The sequence below is a fragment of the Coffea arabica genome, chromosome 10e (genome assembly GCF_036785885.1).
Source record: "Coffea arabica cultivar ET-39 chromosome 10e, Coffea Arabica ET-39 HiFi, whole genome shotgun sequence".
Taxonomy (NCBI): domain Eukaryota; kingdom Viridiplantae; phylum Streptophyta; class Magnoliopsida; order Gentianales; family Rubiaceae; genus Coffea; species Coffea arabica.
Genome location: NC_092328.1, coordinates 11839777 through 11862557, shown reverse-complemented (window position 1 = coordinate 11862557; position 22781 = coordinate 11839777). Strand labels below are relative to the sequence as shown.

The following is a 22781-nucleotide window of genomic DNA, read 5'->3' as shown; positions in this document are numbered from 1 at the left end:
CAAATGCACATCTGTTAAATGAAAGATGAAATTAGATTCACTGAAGACATCATATGAAGATGATAGAAGAATAGTAAAATTGTACCGTATCTGTGTGTGTGTGTGTGAGCATTTAGCTTTTCAGTGATGAACTATAATGGGATAGTAGTCATCGGAAGACCCAGGGGTATGTATTGAAATCAAGCGGAATTAGTGAAAGATGAGAGAAATAAAGTCACATTTAACAAGTGAACGAATGTACATCCTGTTGTAAATTAGTTACAGGTTATAGGTACTGTATTACAATTGATATGAATCATTGTGCATCTAATAGTTGGTCCATACTCATGACACAATCTTAGTTTGCCCTTCTCTCCTGACCATGCAGTGTGTATATAATGGAGGTGCAGAATTAAATGAGGTAAAACAGAGGAAAAGACCGACCTATGTGAATAATAAATGGGTGTACCTGGTGTTGTAAGTAAATTACATGATGTAATAAATATATTACAATGAGTAGAAAATGCTTATTTGGCCCTCAAAATATAGAAATAGTAAAAAATACGGAGTTGGCTTAGGCGGTTGTCATTGACGAATGACATAAGGTCCAGTGAACAAAGTACCTAGAACCTAAATATAATCATCCGAGTGGATGTACATACAGTTAAAATATACTTACAACATGTGACCAACACATTACAATATGTATAACTTATTGTACACGGAGTTGTATTTGTACATACATAATATCGTTGTCTTAGAGTATAATAGGATTTGGTGTACGAGTATTTGTACAATATTAATCATATCGATGAACGTAATAATAGGATTTGGTATACGAATAATGTGTGTAACATAACACATTATGAATGGTAATATACATTTATGTTGTCGTTTATGTACATACCATTCATGAACTGCTGCAAATTAAGGTGTTTGATGCATAATTAGTAGGAGCAGAAGTAACGGATTGTAACAAATTGGTAGAAGATAGGACCCCTGAATTAGAAATGGAGTTCAATAGTGAAGAGGATGCGCACAAGTTTTACAACAACTATGCCTTTAAAACGGATTTTAATGTATGCAAAGACTATCTAAATAAAGACAAAGACGGTGTGACGACGTCTAGGAGATATAGTTACTGCAAGGAAGGTGTAAAACGCAAGTACGAAGGTGATGTGATGCCAAAAAGGACACGAGCGCCGACGAAAACAGGGTGTGGAACTAAAATGGTTATTGTGTTGCTTAGAGAGATAATGAAGTACCGTGTACATGACCTTATCTTAGAACATAACCATGAGTTGCACATTGCTTAATGTTCGCACATGATGCCATTACAAAGAAAAGTGAGTGAGGCTCAAGGATTCCAAGTTGAAACAAGCGAGGATGCTGGGATTTCATTGAAACAGAGCCATGAGCTTATGGGAAAGGAGGCAGGTGGGATGGAAAATGTGGGATATACTCGGAAAGACCTGAAACGATATCTTCGTACTCGACGGGAAAGGAGTTTGAAATATGGAGAAGCAGGTAACATGCTGAATTATTTTCAAGAGCAAACACTCGAGAATCCATCCTTTTTTCATGCCGTACAGCTGAATTGTGAAGGGCAGATAACTAATATCTTTTGGCCTGATGTTCGCGTTGACCATTTTATTTAATACCATAGAATTTAAAGTTATAGAATCTAAGCCAGCAGTACAAATATTAAATTAAGAACTTTCACTTAAATGTAGTATTGTATATGCATGTATTGTATTCCATTCTTGAGAGCATGTGGGTCATTTATGGATTGATAATGTCGTCATGTAACTGCAGGTTGAGTTAAATGAGCTGTATAACGTTGCTGTTAGCAGCCAACGAAGAATATTAAAGATTGCAGAAATGCTCGCTTCTCAGCCAAGAGCAAAAGCTTCCACTTCTGGGCCTGAAGCATTGGACAAAGGAAAAAAAACCTATACAGGAGGACTATACAATGCACAAGAGTCCTGATACCGAAGAAGAGCTGGAATTTCAATCTGCCAAAGAAGGGGGCAACGATGAGGAGGATGATGCTGATGAATTTGATGCGGAAGGGTCTGAAGAAGTTGAGTATAATGCATTGCAGAGTGAAGAAGACGATGCTAATACGAGGACAAATATTGAAGCCATTCCAAACCTAGAGCTGAATAAAGATGTAATGGGCATGGAGAATCCAATTCCTACCTCATCAGTCGTATCCGATAACATCAGTCAGGGATTGCAACAAGGGGCCACCATGACAACAACTGAGCAAGGAAGCATTATACACCTTCAAGAGCAAGAGCATGAGCAATATAGGTCAAATGTCATAGAACTTGCCGAAAAAGATCAATCAACGGTGCAACCACCTTTGAACGCTAGTGCATCGACGTCACATCTACATCCGCTAGAAGCACCATGTAGGTTGCGATCATATGGTCGAAAGTGGAAAGGTTGGTACAGTTATAATATTCATAAGGTTCTAATTCAAATAACATGACTGTAACAACTATATACACACACGGTAACTCTGTTTATACCATCATGATGCTATGTATATGGGTCTGAATTGTCACTAGTCATCATTCAAAACTTGTAGGCATAGTGTTATAACACACCAATGTCAGCTGCATATAAAACGGACACGACAAACTGAATTGAGTATAATAATTAAGTATGACTTTATTTCAACCACATCCAGATAAGCCTAATGTCATGTTAAGCCAATTGGGAAGTTACAGTGTGTTTGAAAAACTGTTAGTTACATCGTGTTTGAAGATTGTTATAAAATAGTTATTAAGAAGTTACAGTGTGTTTAAAGATTGTTACGAAAAAAATTACTTGGGACGTTACAGATTAAAAATTAATACAAAACTTCATATTTAAAGACTGTTTACAGTGGGTTTATAGTTTGTTATAAAATTAGTTATTGGGAAGTTACAGTTTAAAAATTAATACAAAACTTCATATATGATGACTGTTAGTTACGAATTGTTTGTAGGTTGTTACAAAATAGTTATTGGAAAGTTATAGTGCGTTCAAAGACTGTTACAAAATAGTTATTTGAGAAGTTGCAGTTTGAAAATTAATACAAAACTCCATATTTGAAGACTATTGGTTACGAAGTGTTTGTCGGTTGTTACAAAATAGTTATTGGGAAGTTACAGTATGTTCAAAAATTGTTACAAAATAGTTATTTGGGAAGGTATAGTTTGCAAATTAGTACAGAACTCCATATTCGTAAACTGTTAGTTACGAAGTGTTTGTAGGTTGCTACAAAATAGTTATTAGAAAGTTAAATGTTATTGAAAGTTGTTACAAAATACTTCATTGGGAAGTTAGAATGTGAAAACTAATACAAAACTCCATGTTTGATGATTACATGTTACAGTGTGATTGTAGGTTGTTACAAAATAGTTATTGGGAAGTTATAGTGTGTTTGAAAATTAATACAAAACTGTTTGAAGAGTGTTAGTTACAGTGTGTTTGAAGGGCGTTACAAAATAGTTATTGGGACAGTTACAGTGAGTTTGAAAATTAATCGATTGATGTTTCTAGACTGTTAGTTACATTGTGTTTGAATACTGTTACAAAATGCTTTACAATTTGTTACACAACAACAGATAAATTGTATGTGAAATGCATGTTCTTTATTTTTTAGGAGGTCCTGACGTTGAGATGAAGCACAAGTCTACACGTGCAACAAAGAAGAGCATCGTTCTGCGGTCAGCGGAGTTCATTCTACCTGCACCTGTGACAGTAAGCATGTACGATAAAAATGTGGTTGCATATGCATGGGACCCCAACAAAAATCCCAAGTAAGATTCTTGACAAAACTATTAATTCGATCTTGTGAGCCATTTTCTTCGATAAGTACGCATGTGGTTCATTGTAAGATGGCCCAGGAAAATAGTATGAAAATGGATGAGAATTGACTTCATTATTACATGTCCGTTTTTTGGAGTACGATTATTTTTTATTAGTAAATCGTTCAATTGTGGCTCGGATTTGATAGGGACATACTTATTCAAATGTTTCAATTCTCACTGACACGGCTTGACTTGAAGACACTCGAAAATGGCATGCATGTATCGAATCGGGTCAGTAGTTTATTATGTTTATTAAAAAAATTTGAGCGTCAATTTATTGATTGATTAGTGATACGTAAACGCAATTGTAACAGTCAATTACATGTTTTGGAAACCATTAGATATTGATTAGGTGGTTGACATGTTTGCCCTTCTCATGAATTGGGGTGGAAAAACTACCAAAAGTATGAAGTTTGAATGCTACATCGTTGAACCTCTAGCAGTTGTGAGTTTGAAATTTGGACTGTATCCTATTATGTGCTAAATTTTGTCAGCATCATATCTAAATTGGTATTACGAGCCAACGCACTATTACTGATGTCTTTTACACTGCTCATACTCGTCCATGTTATTGGTTGCAGGAAGGAATTTTAAAAATGGAAAAATTCAATAAGCTGTCTGATGCCAGCTTATCTGCCAGCTTATCTGAAGGGTAATAGCACAAACAAGAGAAGAGGAAAGGTTAATCCAATATTAACTAGTTGTATTATCACTAGTTGTAACATCGGGGAATATCTAGTTGGAATATTATTCAGTTTTAAATACAGCAGACGAAAAGCTGCTGATTGCAAATTCATTGGTTATAATGAATTGTAACACACACCTAACTGGTTGTAATACAATCCGTACATAGTGAAACGTACAGGTCACTGATGTGTAACTCTTTATACACGTGACTCTAAATATTGGTGCACAGGTCATTTCATTACAAAATCTGCATAATTTGTTTTATTGTCTGAACAGATTTGACATAGTTCAATGGCATACATCGAACTCTACAGTTTCTACTGCCATGACAAAATTGTTTGGCCTGGAATGCGTTGTCTAGGCATATTTTAGCACATTGTGAGGGTCCTGCGCACTGTAAAAGGGCGTGGTTGCAGTATTATATCCCAGTTAGAGAAAAATTTTTTCGTTTTATTCTTCACACTTTCCATTTTATTCTACTGAAGGGTAACAATGAACCCGTGCCTGAAATTTGTTATTAGTATTCTTCAATCCTCCTCTAACTTCAATTGCAGTGTCATCAATAGAGGGTTCACACAGAAATCAAATTCTTGGGTGCCAAAGAACAGCCAGTAGATTGCATGATGTTCAGGAAGATCTCGCTAATTTAATGAAATGTTCGAGAAGATCTCGCTACATCAATTGTTTTGGGGTTCAAATCGGCCATCTCTATGTTCTTATTAGATACTTACTAAAGTGTCTAAGAAATTTTATGTGTTGGGGGGAGGACTTATTGTTTGTACCGAGGGCAATAGCACATACAAGAAAAGAGGAAATGTTCATCGGATATTAACTAGTTGTAGTATCACTAGTTGTAATATCAGGGAATTTCTAATTATAATATCACTAGTTTTAACTAGATATCCGAAAAACTGTCAATTGCAAATTCATTAGTTGTAATGATTTGTAAAATATACATAACTGGTTGTAACTCAAAATGTACATCGCGTAATCAAAATTTGTTGTATTTTAAATATTAGTTACCCTATTTTCAAATTAGTTCCAACGAAATATCATGTTCTTCTACGAAACTGTTACTTATTATGTGGTCAATGGGAACCAAGCCGAGCCATCAATTGTAACTTCATTTCTATACTGAAGGAGTAATACCTACTGATATAAGCTTGTGATACTATCCGTAATACTCATCCTTGTAATACAAAGATCCTCGTACATCAATGGTGCCTGTACAACCTCGTCAATAAGTTGTAACAGATTATTAATTGCTTGTAACATACATATGCAGAATTTTCAGGTTGGAACAGCCACTTAATGTCTCGTTCAAAAAGTATAGTTACACATCATTCATCAATCTCATTCTCGGGAGAGGCCACATCAACGCGTAGTTGCAATCCCTGAGTGTTATTTCCTCCCTGAAATGCGAAACGATGGCAAATCAGCAAATATTATTAATGAAACATACAATTAATGATATACGATATCCAAGTCTCCAATTAACAATATTACATAAACATGTGCTTTAATGATAAAAGTTTGTCACCTGCGGTGATGGTGCAAATACATGATATGCATCAACATCACAGTGTGTTGAAATTGCCGCACGCTCCTCTTACATTACGTAGTATAAGTAATTGGCTGTCCACAAATCATTACCAGTGCCTATATTGCTCACTTATAACGTTAAATTAGACTAGACATTATAACAAAAATGATATATCAGACCATTAAAATATCTCTGACGGCGTTATGGTTGAAAAAAATAGATAATTTGGGATGCATCCATTCTGTAGGGACACTTGCAGGAGGCCCCTGATTAGTCAAACGGTGGAGGTTCGCATAATAAAAAATAATATGTTATTAAAGCGAACAGACGTTAACTACATAATTTGCATGATTTGACAACGTTCGGGTGCCCACAATTACAATTAAAGAAAAAAAGATAGTTCTACTACACGAATAAGAAGGTCTTTATTTTAACTACTAAATATATGCATACCGTTTCACTTTCATCGATATCAGGAGCAACAGCGTTTGGAGGGCCATTCACTGTCTGACTCATTGAATGGGTCTACGAGTTTCGTATGGGCCAATTCATTGTATAAGACAAATAAAATAGGTATATCAGAAGGGATGACGGCCATAACAACATTGTCACACAATGTAACATCAATGTAACTATTTATGCTGTTAGAAACATCTAAATAAAAGCAACAGTCATGTCCATTTTATACTAATCGAAACAGAATCAGTAGATGAACAGCATCCCATAAACATGTATTCCTCAAATGAAACAGATGTCGGCTCCGATTCTGAGACCTACAGTATTGACACGGCAATAATATTATTTCATAATTAATGGTACCTAAACTTTAGTTAATAGTATAACGATAACTTAGTTTTAGCATAAATGTTCCCCTAGTACCAAAATTTGATCCATACCGTAGTCTGTGTAGTCCTTGACAGTCTAGATTTTCTTTTTACTCTGTCAAATTTATCAACCCAACTTCGCATCATTCTAATTTTCTTCCCACCACCTCATTTTTTAATGCCTCTTGCGACTACTGCCTCCCTCATTTCATTTACAATTTCAATTTTATCCTATTTCTCGACATTCAGATTTTTTTGATTTTGCAAAGGTTGCTCTTCGCTTTCTGAGAGGAAGAGTTCAACTCTCTTTGCCAAATCGGATGTGACAGTGATTGCTATTTTACTGGTGTCCTCCGACATTGCTGTTCGAGTTGCGACCTTAATCATGGCTGGAGCGAGCTCCCGATAACTAGTTGAAATGATTGCTTTTGGATCAGCTATAATTTCCCGTCCTTACCGATCAAAACAGTCTCCAGCTCGAGCTCTTCTTGTCCATCGTCTCTTAACGTATTCAAAAGGAATTGTCTTTATGCCTACGGTATCAAACACCTTCAATGAGTGTCCACACAAAATTCCTTCATTCTCGTATTTTTTGCAACTACAATGTACACTTAGATCATTCCGATTGAATACCACTATTCTTTCAGATCCTCCATCATATCTCATGACCGCAAACTCTACAAACATCCCTGCATCTTGTTGTCTCAATATAACCATAGCTGTTGACTCGCCATATTCATTTTGGAATGCAACAAATACGGTGGGTGAATACGTCTCTGCTGCATGTACAAGCACAGGTGTTTGCCTCAACCCAACCATAGGGAGCTTTTGCCTCATTTCATAATCTGCGATGAGTTCATTATGTCTCTTATCATCAATCACTCGATTGAAATGTCTAAAGAACTGCACAAGATCATGATCCAGTTTCAAATGATTTTTAATTGCTACATTTAGGCTTTCGCTAAATTGGGTGCTTTGCATTCCCGCGGTCTATCTTTCTTTCATCATACACCTTGCCCACTCATCACGAATTCGATACAACTCGAAAAGCCATTTATTATTTTCAAGATTGTATTTTTTCACCATCGCCTCCCACACCCTATTGAACTGTTCCACTTCTTCAAACTCATACATGCAGGCACCAAACATGTATGGAATATCACTATTTTTCTTGTAATGATTGCCAAGATATTTCATAAAATTACGCCTTATGTGAAACGTATATAGACCGTGAAATGTTTCTGGCATGACAACTGAAAGAGCGGCTGCCATGGCGTGATCTTGATCGGTTAATATGGTATTTGGACGCTTTCCGCACATTACTTCTAGAAATGTACCAAATACCTATTTGAAAGAATCTATAGTCTCATCACACATAAGGGCAGCACCGAATATCACAATTCGCCTATGTTGGTTAAAACCCACAAACACTCCAAGTGGGAGGTATTCTTTATTTATTTTGTAGGTTGTGTCGAATGTGACTACGTCTCCAAAAAAGTTGTAATCAATTAACATTCCTACATCAGGCCAAAAGATATTAAATATCTGCCCTTCACAATTCAGCTGTACGGCATGAAAAAAGGATGGATTCTAGAGTGTTTGCTCTTGAAAATAATTCAGCATGTTACCTGCTTCTCCATATTTCAAACTCCTTTCCCATCGAGTAAGAAGATATCGTTTCAGGTCTTCCCGAGTATATCCCACATTTTTCATCCCACCTGCCTCCTTTCCCATAAGCTCATGGCTCTGTTTCAATGAAATCTCAGCATCCTCGCTTGTTTCAACTTGGAATCCTTGAGCCTCACTCACTTTTCTTTGTAATGGCATCATGTGCGAACATTAAGCAATGTGCAACTCATGGTTATGTTCTAAGATAAGGTCATGTACACGGTACTTCATTATCTCTCTAAGCAACACAATAACCATTTTAGTTCCACACCCTGTTTTCGTCGGCGCTCGTGTCCTTTTTGGCATCACATCACCTTCGTACTTGCGTTTTACACCTTCCTTGCAGTAACTATATCTCCTAGACGTCGTCACACCGTCTTTGTCTTTATTTAGATAGTCTTTGCATACATTAAAATCCGTTTTAAAGGCATAGTTGTTGTAAAACTTGTGCGCATCCTCTTCACTATTGAACTCCATTTCTAATTCAGGGGTCCTATCTTCTACCAATTTGTTACAATCCGTTACTTCTGCTCCTACTAATTATGCATCAAACACCTTAATTTGCAGCAGTTCATGAATGGTATGTACATAAACGACAACATAAATGTATATTACCATTCATAATGTGTTATGTTACACACATTATTCGTATACCAAATCCTATTATTACGTTCATCGATATGATTAATATTGTACAAATACTCGTACACCAAATCCTATTATACTCTAAGACAACGATATTATGTATGTACAAATACAACTCCGTGTACAATAAGTTATACATATTGTAATGTGTTGGTCACATGTTGTAAGTATATTTTAACTGTATGTACATCCACTCGGATGATTATATTTAGGTTCTAGGTACTTTGTTCACTGGACCTTATGTCATTCGTCAATGACAACCGCCTAAGCCAACTCCGTATTTTTTACTATTTCTATATTTTGAGGGCCAAATAAGCATTTTCTACTCATTGTAATATATTTATTATATCATGTAATTTACTTACAACACCAGGTACACCCATTTATTATTCACATAGGTCGGTCTTTTCCTCTGTTTTACCTCATTTAATTCTGCACCTCCATTATATACACACTGCATGGTCAGGAGAGAAGGGCAAACTAAGATTGTGTCATGAGTATGGACCAACTATTAGATGCACAATGATTCATATCAATTGTAATACAGTACCTATAACCTGTAACTAATTTACAACAGGATGTACATTCGTTCACTTGTTAAATGTGACTTTATTTCTCTCATCTTTCACTAATTCCGCTTGATTTCAATACATACCCCTGGGTCTTCCGATGACTACTATCTCATTATAGTTCATCACTGAAAAGCTAAATGCTCACACACACACACAGATACGGTACAATTTTACTATTCTTCTATCATCTTCATATGATGTCTTCAGTGAATCTAATTTCATCTTTCATTTAACAGATGTGCATTTGGATGACAAATAATTGGCCACAGTTAGTTATATGGTTCAGTCACGTTACCTTCGTCTGCTAATACACTCTACATTTCACCAAATTCAGAGAGTGCAGCTGCTTCTGCTATTAAGTTGAAGGACAGAATCTGGTGTTTTATGACATGTTGAATTTCCTCTGTTTGCTTCTACCTTCCTGCAAGCCTTGTAAGCATTTAAAATGGATACAACATTTGCTGACCCAGTCACCAAAGTCTCTTCTCAGTTTCTCGGTAACACTCTCGGACGGAAATTGTGTCGAGTTTTCTGAGAAAAGAAAACTAAGATAAGAGTTTTCTGTCAACTCCCTATCTTCAGACGGAGCACGCCAAGCCTCTTCCTTCAGCTCTGTGAATTTTGTGCTACAGTTTTCTAAGAAAGAAAACTGAGATACGAGGTTTCTGAAAAAAGAAAACTGAGCTCCCTATCTTCAGACGGAGTACGCCAAGCCTCTTCCCTCAATTTCGTTTTGTGCGGCTAATTCAAAATTTCAATTTGCTTTTCAAAATTTCAACTCTACCGTTTGCTCCGTCTGATTCCGTTTGGAAGCCCAAATTTTTTAATTTGGAACGGCGTCGTTTTTGCCCCTTCTTAAGCCTTCTTGACGTGGATCATTTTTCTCCTCATGTTTTTGCTTGTGAGAGGACCGTTCAGGAGCGGTCGTCAGGACGACCGCTCCTGCCCCGTATCCCTCTATCAACCGTTGGACTACAATTCATTATAATACAAGATATTCAATATACAATTTATTATACAAGTTGTAACATCTAATTTGATAAACGCATATGATTTGGAAGAAGAATGGACTGGTGGTTCGAAAGAAAGAGTATAAGTGAGAGATGCCGAATTCAAATCCTCCCACTTACATTAAAAAAAAAAATGCATACAATTTTCTTTAGGGTTAATCACATTTTATCCCCTTAAAGAATACCTCATTTTTTAGTTTACCCTCTAATCTTTAATTTTGCTCACTTAACCCCTTTAAAACAAAATTACCCTTGCATTATTTTGATTTTTCATTTACCTTGTTTTCCTTTCTTTTATTTCTTTTTCTCTTCCTTCTTTATTTAATTCTTCCTCTTTTTCACAAAAATTTTCACCTTAATGATTGAAATTAAAAAAAAAATTGTAGAAATCTATCTTCTCTTTAAGTAATTAAAAAATTATTTATATCACTTTCTTAAAATATAATTTTTTTAACCTTTCAATTCTTTTAATTTTAAATTTTCCTCTTTCCTTTATAATTTCTCATTTTACTCTCAAGAAAATATCGAGATTTTGAGTAGATCCAGATGCAGATATTAAGGCTTTTAAAAAGCCAATTCGTCCGTAAAAAGCAATAATTCAAATGCAGAAATGCAGGTGACTGGAAATGACATTGAGACCGTCTCTGATTCTCATACATAAAAAGCAATAATTCAAGAACATTTTCACCTTCACAAGAAATGAATCTACATTAAGGGTATGTTTGGTTGAAAGTAAAATGTTTTTCTTGAGAAAATATTTTTCGTGGAAGTAATTTTCCATGAAAATCATTTTCCTTTTATCATTTTCAGGTGTTTGGTTAGCTTATTGAAAATATTTTCTTACTTCATTTTTCTGATGTTTGTTTAACTTTTAAAATATTTTCACTTTTATCTCTATCTTTAGTTTCTACACATTATAACTACATATTTCTTCCCATGCAAAATAAAAAAATTTATCTCATTGTTTAACTTTAAAAAATCTTAAAGAAATGTATATATGAATAAAAAATATCTCCTTAAATAATAAACAAATTGCTGGCCATTTAGTGTCAAATATCAATCACATGCAATGCTTATTGTGACATATATCTTGCACTCTCACTGTTGAAAGTTTCTCTAGAAAAGAATATCCCTATTATACATAATTAATTACTAGCATAGGATGAGCAGGATGAGGTGTTTTTTTTATTTTGAATATACTAGGGGGATGGTTGGGTGATACGGGGGAGGGAGTGTAAGGAAGAGGTCTTGGGTTCGAGTCCTCATGTTTACACTAAAAAAAAAAAGAGAACATACTACAAGATATTTTCAGTAAGTTTGGAACATACTACAGACGGGATGCATGTATTTCGGAAAACAACTTCAGTAAGTTTGAAAGGAAAGTTGTTTTCCATAAGATGAGTGAAAATATTTTACATAGGAAAATGTTTTCAGTAACTTTTGTGCAACCAAACACGGGAAATTAGGAAAATATTTTCCTGGAAAACATTTTCACCTGAAACAAACGGACCCTAAAAGCATACTACAAGCATCCACTAGCCTCCCAACTAGCTCTACAAACTCTAACCGCTGAAGTTTTAGGGGTTAATTCATCTTTTTACAAGCACAGGAACTACATACAGTCTTTGAGACGGTTGAAAGACAGAAACCCTACTAAAATCACCAAGGTCAAACAAGTTCACTATGGAGACGTTAATGGCATTGCTTTTCTGAAATCCAAGGACTTCAGTGGTGACTCAGGGAAATACTTTCCATCTGGTACCCATAATCCTCTTTGATGAGGCAGCAATACCTGTGGCTGATTACCCTTCGATGCATCTTCACTGACGGGTGAATCTTCTTTCCCTTTCTTCACAAATTCAAAGAACTCTGCAACTTGACGTGCGTAACTGTGTACAGCATAGATCACATAAGGCAGATGAAATTGAATGATCACACAACCAGGAAATAAGGAAATATAAGATGCACGCTAAAGCACAAAAAGGGAAATAAAGGATAAAAGCATCAATTGCATCTATTAAGAAGCAAGAACAAGAAATATTAGAAACTAAAAGAGCAAGAGGAAGTATCAAAAACGAAACCACAAAAATGCAAAATTCCAAAACTAAGACCTCAAATAACAAAAAAGGCAAGAAACACTCAAACTTGTAAGATTCATTTTTCTTTCTCTAGCATCTGTGTCAAACAAGTTGTCATCATGGTGAAAACCAGAAAAGTCTGCTAAGCACAAACTGTAGACTTCAGATAAAATCAACACATAAAATGGCCAGTACAAACTGTATTTCAAGACTAAGCATTTCTTAGTGAATATCAACACATTCTGGCAGATAGTGATTGTCAACAGCAAATAAACAGCCCAAAATAATTACTAAACAGAGAGGGAACATGGAACATACTGCCTCTTTGCTTCGACATCTTTGCTAAAATCAATGTTTGGCTCACAATCAAGGACCAGAGCTGGAATCTGTTCATTGCCAACAGATCCAAGTAAGAAATGCAAACATCATATTTATCGAAAAGAATAAAGTCTGAAGAAAGTTACCTTCTGAATGCTTGAGTGCATATGATCACCTTCCAAATGAAACACACGGTCTCTAATATCTGGAGGTAGAGAAGAGTCAAACCGCTGGGGAATCTCACTAACAGAAAGCACACCATGATTTCCACTTTGGAATGGGAAAAGCCAACTCTCGTGCTTTTCATGCAAGTCGCGCAAGTAATCTAGAGAGACCCCACCTTCCTCTTCTCTTTTACGTAACAACATTCTTTTGTGGCAAGTATCAGGGCTTGCCCTAAGGTAGATGAACCCATCGGGGATAAGCCCAGGCAAACAAGAAACAACAGGATCAAACCATGAGTCATAAATGCTAATTTCCATCTCATTCATCCATTTTGCTTCATGAACGGCTCTGACAAACACCTAAACCAAGAGGATGAATAAAACTTGTTAAACCTCATTAAGTTTCATATCCTTTCAAATCCAGTGTCCACAATACCAATTAAAAAATGCAAGTAGAAGCTTATAGTTAACAAGCTTAAACACTAATAAAACATGAATTACTTAAGAAGAGAATACCCACCATTCTATCACTGAAAACACTTCTTTCCATCAATCTGAGAGGCTTGATACCACCAGAAGATTCTCTCTCCTGCATAACTCTAGTGACAAACACGTAGTTCTGGAAAGTATAGGCATACCTGTGTGGCTCAGCATAAAATGCGTCCAATATATTGAAGTGATCTGGCCCAACATTCTGCCACTTATCAATGGGTTCAGGAACAATCTCCACAAGGTCCCTGAGCTCAAGCGTTTCATGAGCTATTCTGTGCAGGAACGTTGTCTTCCCAACACTAATATTCCCTTCAACACAAAATGTTAAACGCTTTTTTGGGGCTAGCTTAACTTCAGTGTCATCATCCTTTAACTCTTCATCCACACTCTCCTTAATGTATGTGGTTATGCTTTCAGCATGGTTTCTATGGATGATCCCCACTGAACTTTGTAAGTACTCAACCATTGTTTGACTGGATTTCCCACAAAACTGTATGACAATCAAAATCAAGTTAAAGACAGAATTCACATCCTACACTCTAAGCAGAATAAAAGCTTCCTTAACTTCCCTCAAATACAACCCATAATTTACTTAAACTGTTTCTTTTTGATAAAATGTCCCTCCATTTTATTCCCTTTCATTCATGTAATCAACATAAAATGGTGTTCCTGTATGCAATTATAAACTTCATCCACTGTCATTAAAGAAAACACTACATAGAGTTTCTGTAACACTTATATGCTCAGGTTTCCAGACAAAAGTACAACCAACATGAACAGAACCACTGTTTCGAGCAAGCCCTGAGAAAACAAATATTAATAACATGCCTAATAACTTTCCTTCAATTACTGCCCCCTTAAAACATTTCTCAGATATATCCAGTTCTTCCATTTTCCTCCTTTTCATTCACAAGTCAATATAAATGATTGCATAAGCATTTAAAAATTGCTCATGAATAAGACGTGAACAAAAGAAACAACACTAATTATGGTTTCTATACAGCTATTAACACCACATTCCAGACGATAGGACAAAGCAAATTAAAAAAAGGTAGATGTAAAAGCATTTTATTAAAAAAGAAAAAACCTTATCTCTATACAGCTGCTTAAGCTTAGCAACACCATCAAAACCCTTCTCCACCAGCTTCCTCAAATTCCTCGGTCCAACCCCCGGAATACTCAACAAATCGGGACTCCCTGGCGACGGCAGCCCACCACCACCACCACTTCCTCCACCAGCAGCCGTCCTCTGCTTCCTCTGAACCCTCACCTGACCAGCAGCTTCCGCCGGTGCCTCCAAACCCTTTTCACCACTCTCCACCACAGCACCCCCATCCTTCTCCGCCACAGCCACCGTCCCAAACCACGCCTTCCGGTTCCCACATCTCGAATTCTCCTTTAACACCACCCAAGCCCTCACCAGCCCAACACTTCCCCCACCACCCTCAACCGAACATTTACAAAGCCCACACCCATTACCCAACAGGGGAACATTCAGGGTTCTAGCCGTGGAAGGCGGAAGAGGGGCTTTACTTCTACCAGCAGCGGCGGCTGGGTGGCTGAGAGCCCTAGTACTGGTGGCGCCGCGGAGGTGGAAACCGGTGGCTGTAGAGGGCATTAGCGTAATTTTTCGAACTGGGATGTTTTTGAGAAAAGGGTTTTTGTAAAACCCTATATAAAAAGGAGAATTATGAAGGGATGAAATTGGGGGGCTTCCAATAATACCTAAACAAGGGCTCCTCAAGATTTTCTGCATCCCTCTGTTGCATATCTCACAAACCCACTAATTTTTTTTTCTTCCCTGTAAAATATGTAGTTTTAGTGTGTGTTGTGCGTGTAAATACAGTGGTTTCCACTGTTCTTGGGGTGCTTGTGTGTTTGTTGTGTTTTGGGTGACTGAGTTGGGGGGTTGGTTTGGAGAGAGAAGAGAAGAGAGCGGGAAGAAGCAGGGGTTTTGGAGTGATTTTGGGTAGTGTCACTAGTGTGTGACCGTGTTGTGGTGTGATTCTACTACTAAGTAGTAAGTAGTAGGGTTGAAGAAGGGTTGGAATTTGGGATTAAGAATCTTTTTGTAATTCTTAATAATTTTGGTAAAAGAAATATCTTTTTGGGTTTTATTTTTTTATTACAAGTAGTATTATCAAGTTTTTTTTATGATAATTAATACCACTTGATTAGTGAGTGTTTTTCAATAAATGAAATGTACAAGGTTGGAATTTGGGATTAAGGATCTTTTTGTAATTCTTAATAATTTTGGTAAAAGAATACCTATTAGGATTTTTTTTTTTATTACGAGTGGTATTAGTCAAGTTTTGTATGATGATTAATACTACTTGATTAGTGAGTGATTTTTAATAAATGAAATGTAATGTAGAATTCCACTAGCCTATGTGGTAAAAATAGATTCCAGCTTGGGTTATACCTAGTGTAATTTGAGGGGAAGACTAAGCTGACAATTTTGGATGATTTTTTTCTTAAATTGATCTTATATACATTGTTAGTGTATACATTATCATTATTAGATATACGATAAATATATAAATTTAAAATTTAAAATTTATTCGGATATTATTTATCCAATCATAATATTATATACACTAACAGTATATACACAATTTATTTTTTTTCTTTTTGTTGGATTTTTTTTAAGTGTCTCAATGGAAATTATTTTGGGTATGGAATAATTCAATTAAAAAAGAAAGATCTGTCAGTATTTTACAGCAGAAAAAAATAATTTAAAAAAGGATTTGTCAGTTTCTCTTTTTTGCGTTTAATGCTTTAATGGAACATTGAATGGAGTGTTGTTGACTAATGACTTGTACCTTCACTCCGTAATCTATGGGCACGGATGGGCGACAGAGGGGATCTAGGGTCGCGTTCTCTCTTTTGCCAATTTATTACTATTCTTTTGAGAGTACGGTTTGTTGATCCGTCGCTTTTGCTTGCAGATTTTAATTTTAAGGACTGACTCTGTCTAATGCATCATTAGCTTTTGTCCTGCATTAATGGGCTTTTTGTACGTTATGGTTTTTTTACTTTTCTAATGTGTAAAAGGGAGGATTTGAAACTCAAATCAAGCTCTTAAAAAAAAAAAAAAAAAAAACCTCAAATCAAAGATTTTAGTGTGAATCGATTAATGTGTCTATCTACCACCTAAGTTGAATTTTAGAATTTCTTGAACTGTTGCAATTATATTAGAAAGATTAATTAGAAAATTAAATTAATTTTTCAAAAAAATTTAGAAAGATTAATTACATTTACTTCCTTTGTGGACTGGCCAAACTACAAAAACACCCCCTAAACTTTGGATAATAAGAGTCACCCCTCTTTGACTTCAATTACTCCCTCCATTCTATTTATTTAATCATGTTTGGAGAATCCAACTTTTAAGAATAGTAATTTGATTGTGATATTTGTATTTCTCTTTCCAATTTTATCCCCACAAATTCAAAATTAAAATTTAAATAGTAACATGTATATGATTAGAAAGAATGATTATATTGGAAAGAGAGATTAAAAGGTGCTTTGACTTCTCCAATATGACAATTGTTTTGGGACATTTCAAAATGAAAAATATGATACTTTTAATGGGACGAATGGAGTAATAAGTAGTATAACATATGTAGTAACACCCTCTTGTTACACCTATCAACTCTAGGCACTATAAAAAAAACAATCCAAACATCTAATATTGGCTCCCCAATCTGCTAGGCAAAAACTTTAAACTTGGGGAACTCGATTTATGGACCTACCTATGGACTTGTTGTATTTAAGTACCCACATCATTTCAATACCTGATGGGTTGTTAACTACTATACTAGTTAATCTTCAAAAAAAAAAAAAAAACTACTATACTAGTTTTTCTGTTTTCCTTTTGCTATGAAAACTGGGAAATTACTTTTTATTATCTCTATTGAAACAATATAGTTATGCTCCTGTTTTTCTTATCAGCTTATGTTCGATTGTTAGTAAAATGAAGAACTTTTGTCGAAGATAGAAGGTGCATGGATTAAATTTTGGTGAAGAATTGATGATAGAAAAACTTGAAAATTTTGTACAAGGGATTGAGTTTGTGTTCTGTGTTTCGAAGTTGAAAATTTGGATATTTGTAAGCTTGGATTGTTGATATAGTTTGTCAAAAATAGATAGGATTGAAAAATGAGTCACTGTGAGAACCCGTGGATTTTCTTATTTTCTAGACTTTATTTTATTTAATTGCATGCCTTTTTTATATTTTCTTTATTAAAAAAATTTTCTAGATAATTTTTATGAGTAAATATAGTTCTAAAATTATTTTCCTAGTATTAGTTAATTTTTGAGAAATTAAGAGTATATACCGGACGTGGGACCCGCTAGCACGAAAAGTTTGGTAAAATTCAGCCAATTAGGTTAAGTTTGGGATACTGGGATTAATTTACTAGGTGCTAAGAGATAATTAGAGGTTGTTATATGGATGAGAGTGGAGAGACAAAAGGATAACCATGTATTAATTATAGTAACAAGTGTCACTTAGAGAACTAATCTTACCTTTTGACCTTTTGACCACTATTCATGACTTTACCAAATAAATCAAAAAATTGACCCAAAAATCACTCAAAATTCCAAGCTCATGGCCGGCTCTCTCTAAGCAAAAAGAAAAGAAAAGCTCTCCAATTTCTTGGCTCCAAGCTTGCTCAATCTTCAATTCCAACCGTTTAATCTTATATTTGTTCCATAAAACCCCTCCACTTAGTGATTGTGAGGTGATTGGTGAAGTTGTTTGGAAGGCTAAGGTGGTTAGTTGCTTTCTTTCTTGCTTTACAAGGTGAGTAGCTAAGGGACTTCTCTTTTCTTTCCAATAATGCTTAATTAGTGACCTATGTGAGTTGAAGTGATGATATTAGGTGTTATTTCATGATTTTAGTGAGATTGATGACATTTTTCTATTTATTCATGATTTTTCTGTTTTAATATGATTACTATGATGTGGCCATGTATGATGGTTGGAAATGGTCTTGAATGAAGCTAGAATGCGTAACTTGTGGTTGTTTGCGGAAAATTTCCGCATTGAACGGAAAAATTCGGATTTAGGGTTTCAATTCAACCATTCTGCCCGGTACTGTTCCTCATAGTTAGAGGCCGAATTAGTCCTGGGTTAAAACATGAAAGTTGTAGGGAATGATATTTTATAGTTGCCTGCAAAATTTCAGGCCAATCGGAGCAACGTAACCTATGAAAAGATTGAAATACCCCTGCTGCCCTGTTTCTGTCCGAACTTGGTAATCAGCTTTGGTAATTGGTTAGTTTGATTGGGAATACGATTGATTTGGTTGTTAATGTCTTCTTAAGAAATATAGCCTGGTATCTTAGCTTTCGGATGGCTTTAGAATCACTTGAATTGGACTTAGGTAGCCTGAATTATGGTTATTTAACTAGAATGCGGTTTGTTAACCTGTTAATGCGGTTCTGGTTTGGTACATTGACATTTTGACCTAGTTGCACTACAAACTGGACTGAGTGACCTTCTTCAACATTGTAGCCCTTTCTCTTACCTTCGAAACGGTGTAAATTACACCTCAATCCGACTAGGATAGCTTTAGTTGTGTTAATTCCGCTAAGCAACAGCAAATCTGCCTTTTGTTTCCCAACCCAAACTTCGTTTCCGCATATGTCCTAGTTTGATTTTGCACTTATACGTTCCATATGATTTTACTCTAGTGATACGTGGATTTGGTTTATGACTTGTATTCGAGCCTTATTGTGGCGCTAATTAAAGGTGTTTGATAGCTTGTGATTTTGGGTGTTGAGGTTTGTTTGGAAAGTAAAGAAAGACAAGGGAAATGCTATCAAAATTTTCGCGGAGCTTCTGCACAGTCTCGGGAAATTTGTTATATCTTGATGTAGAAATGTCGGAATTGAGTTCTGTTTGTTGCGTTTTAAACTAAATTCATAGGGCTATAAACCATGTAAATTTTAGACCCTGTTTATGTCTGTACCATTTATGGTGGTTTTTAAAATTTGACTGAAATATTGTACCTGTTCTATCTTTCACTGGATAAAGCAGCAATTTGAGGCTTGAATTTGACTGACTTGTATTCTGAATCTTATGAGGGTGTTTTATGGAAAGTTATAGCCCTTTGAATGTATTTTCCAACGGTATAACTTTTACTAATTTTGGACTTACAAAACTTGAGATATGATTTTTCTTATAGGGTTGTGCAAAACTGAAAAATCCTATTTTTCTAGTATTGATCTTGCTTTCATTCTCTACTTCAAATTTGGATTTGGTTAGTCATTGTAGGTAGGGCTTTGAGGTTGTTCATGCCTTTAAGACTAATTGTTACCTTTTCACTTCGAGGTCACCTCTTTGCTTTGCATTAATGGTTCTTTTGAATAGGCATATGGCTCGTAACCGAGTCTCACTTGCGAATTCCATACTAGGTCTTGGAGTCGAGTCTTAAGTGTTTGCCTTGATTGTTCTAGGAGGTGCCAACGATTAAAGCCACACTTGGGAAGGAAACTTTTGAAGTTATCCTTATTTGAACTGGTGAGTGCACCCCTCCCCCGAGTTATTGCTAAACTGGTTTCTGTACTTGCAACTTGCTATTTGAATATCTTTCCTGACTGTTTATCTTGTATGAGACGAGGGTGTACTTTATCACACTCGTTCTCTTGCCTGTACTGAACGAACTGGAATCTATTACTTGTACTTGTTATGTACTTGAGCTTTTTATGAGATCGTTTGGAAGTGTGTCCAACGATCGTCCTGTTAAACTTGATCGTCCTGTTAAACTTGAGCTCAACCTCATGGGGAGTTAATTAAATCAAGCCAGTAAGGGCTTGGTTGAGATAATTGACAATCCATGGGTACCTGTTCCTGGGGAATCTTTGGGTATTGAGACTCTTGATTCCGGTATACTCGAGTATTACCATTCCTATTCCTATTTGGCGTTCCGGCCCGGTAAGGGGTATGTTTGGTAAACGGAATTTTGGCGTTAAAGTGGTGTTTTACTGGACTGGTTTCTTTATTGAACGTTGACGGAGGGTCAACGAGGCTGGATCAAGTATAGCAACGGGGATTTGGCTCCTGAGAGCCACCTGTATCCTTTACATTGTGACATTCATTCATTTTTCATATTTGATGTGAATATGTGCCTCCAAAGTACTTTTACATGAATTCTACTAATTCTACTGTTTATACTGTTGGTACCTCATTGAGCTTTTAGCTCACCCCGTTCCGTTATCCTTGTTTTCCTTACAGGAAACCACCTTTTGGAGACTCTGATATTTTGAAGCATGAGTTGAATTAGTTTTAATCTTCTTTTGTGTAGCTCCTCGATGTATGGAAAACCTTAAATGTATCTTGGTCCAACGTTTTCCTTTCGAATTGTAAATTTGCAAACATGTGTATACAAAAGTGTTTAACCATGTTCATGAGTTATTTTGGTTTGGAAATGTTCTGTTCTAGGATTGTAGAAAGTTGTTATGCTTGTTTGGATTTTCGGACGGTGAATGCTTTCTTCTCGACGTTCTTTTGAGCATTTGGTAGGGTTTACGTTTGTTCCGGATCTGTAGTCCCGGCGAGAGTTGGGCAGGCGGTCCGCCAAACCCTTTGGTTCGCCTTAGGGTGAGGTGGGGCCGTCACAGTCACGTTACTTGATACTCAAATCAAATTTGACTTAGTAAAAGTTTGTTTGAATTTGATTCGCAAACTAATCAAAATAAGATTAAATATTATTTTATGTTTGATAACATTTAAATTCGATAAAAAATTTGTTCAATTTCGATTTGACAAAAGAACAACTCAATCTTGAACAAACATTTAAATTCGTTAAAATAATAAAATAAATTTAAATATTAGGGTGTTTAGTGTCATTAAACTCATTTAGACCACTAGGATAAATCCAATATTCCTTTGCATTATTCAAGAAAATCAAAGAATGACAATAGAAGCAAGCACGTATGTGCATAACAAACTAAAAAAAGATGTGGCTTTTCAGGAATCACACGGTCCATGGATGGGGCCATGGACCAAGTTCATCTAAGTATTTGCCTTCTTTCATAACTTAAAATATTTCCCCTCTTTTCTTTTCTAACCTAAACTCCCAAACTAGCCGTTAAGACATTCTAAGCCTAATTGCCCGTTGTCCATTGGTCGACGACCCCCCAAACACTCACTCACTCACACACATACAGACACACGACACAACTCTCTGTCTCTCTCACTTAGACCGCTAGAGCGTTTAATTTCTTGGAGTTTTTTCTTCCCAAGCAACCGCAGCCAACAACCGCAGCAATTTCTTGGAGTTTCATCGCTAAATTGCGAAAATTTTGCTTGTTGCTTTCTTCATTTTATCTATATTTGAAGACTTGAACTAGTGTCGGGTTATGATTGTTTTGGCTTGTGACAGCAGACTTGAACCTATCTAGTTTGATTGTTTTGGCTTATGATTGTTTTGAACTGTTGTTGAAGGAGATGCAGGACATTATTTATTAGCCCTGCGGCTGCCCACGGGAAGCGGGGCTAGGTGGGGTGGGGGTGGGAGGCGAGGGGAATATTGGCCAATGGGACCTCCGCCCCATTGCCATCCCTAAGAATAATGGGGAAAAGAGGGAGCCAAAAAACATGGAAAAACAGAAGAGACTTGGCGCGCAAGAATGCTGTCTAAATTGAAATTAAAGCTAGGGTTTTTCTACTTAATCTTATCTTATAATAAATAAAAGTGCCAGTTCCCTTATGAATAGTATTTTGTGATTGTTTGCAGCATAATTTTGAGCAACTCTGAGGGCCTTTTGGTTTGTTAGTAGGATGGAGTTTGTGACCAGTTATCTCTTTTTAACTTTCAGACACAGTAAGCTTGTGGAAACTAGAGGGCACAGGAATTCCCTAAATTATCAGCCACGTTGTCGATTGATTTTTTTTTTTTTTTCAAAAAATTCTCTAACCCTGTCCTAT

General features: G+C 36.0%; 4 protein-coding genes across 4 annotated transcripts; 2 read left to right on the top strand and 2 right to left on the bottom strand.

Annotated features, from left to right (window-relative positions):
- Positions 1 to 372: 372 nt before the first annotated feature.
- On the top strand, positions 373 to 4000 carry LOC140014920 (uncharacterized). Its single transcript, XM_072066610.1, has 3 exons — positions 373 to 1506; positions 1795 to 2429; positions 3638 to 4000. Exons 2-3 carry the CDS (start codon positions 1952 to 1954, stop codon positions 3796 to 3798), a joined length of 639 nt encoding a protein of 212 aa, XP_071922711.1. The 5' UTR covers positions 373 to 1506; positions 1795 to 1951; the 3' UTR covers positions 3799 to 4000.
- On the top strand, positions 990 to 1295 carry LOC140015100 (protein FAR1-RELATED SEQUENCE 12-like). The gene has a single exon (XM_072066984.1). It carries the CDS (start codon positions 990 to 992, stop codon positions 1293 to 1295), a length of 306 nt encoding a protein of 101 aa, XP_071923085.1.
- A 4738-nt stretch (positions 4001 to 8738) lies between the features above and the next one.
- Positions 8739 to 9044, bottom strand: LOC140015099 (protein FAR1-RELATED SEQUENCE 12-like). The gene has a single exon (XM_072066983.1). It carries the CDS (start codon positions 9042 to 9044, stop codon positions 8739 to 8741), a length of 306 nt encoding a protein of 101 aa, XP_071923084.1.
- Positions 9045 to 12160: 3116 nt separating this feature from the next.
- LOC113712554 (uncharacterized) lies at positions 12161 to 15817 on the bottom strand. The gene is made up of 5 exons (XM_027236033.2): positions 14934 to 15817; positions 13875 to 14336; positions 13337 to 13714; positions 13191 to 13258; positions 12161 to 12683 (listed from the first exon to the last, which is right to left on the bottom strand). Exons 1-5 carry the CDS (start codon positions 15600 to 15602, stop codon positions 12476 to 12478), a joined length of 1785 nt encoding a protein of 594 aa, XP_027091834.1. The 5' UTR covers positions 15603 to 15817; the 3' UTR covers positions 12161 to 12475.
- Positions 15818 to 22781: the final 6964 nt, after the last annotated feature.

What these genes read in the sequence shown, in the direction of transcription:
- LOC140014920 (XM_072066610.1), top strand. Translation starts at nt 1,952, where the DNA reads ATGCACAAGAGTCCTGATACCGAAGAAGAGCTGGAATTTCAATCTGCC. An exon ending in ATATGGTCGAAAGTGGAAAG is followed by an intron (nt 2,430 to 3,637) that starts GTTGGTACAGTT and finishes TTTATTTTTTAG; the next exon opens with GAGGTCCTGACGTTGAGATG.
- LOC140015099 (XM_072066983.1), bottom strand. Translation starts at nt 9,044, where the DNA reads ATGGAGTTCAATAGTGAAGAGGATGCGCACAAGTTTTACAACAACTAT.
- LOC113712554 (XM_027236033.2), bottom strand. Translation starts at nt 15,602, where the DNA reads ATGCAGAAAATCTTGAGGAGCCCTTGTTTAGGTATTATTGGAAGCCCC. An exon ending in TGCACTCAAGCATTCAGAAG is followed by an intron (nt 13,259 to 13,336) that starts GTAACTTTCTTC and finishes GGCAATGAACAG; the next exon opens with ATTCCAGCTCTGGTCCTTGA. An exon ending in GATGTCGAAGCAAAGAGGCA is followed by an intron (nt 12,684 to 13,190) that starts GTATGTTCCATG and finishes TGCTGTACACAG; the next exon opens with TTACGCACGTCAAGTTGCAG.
- LOC140015100 (XM_072066984.1), top strand. Translation starts at nt 990, where the DNA reads ATGGAGTTCAATAGTGAAGAGGATGCGCACAAGTTTTACAACAACTAT.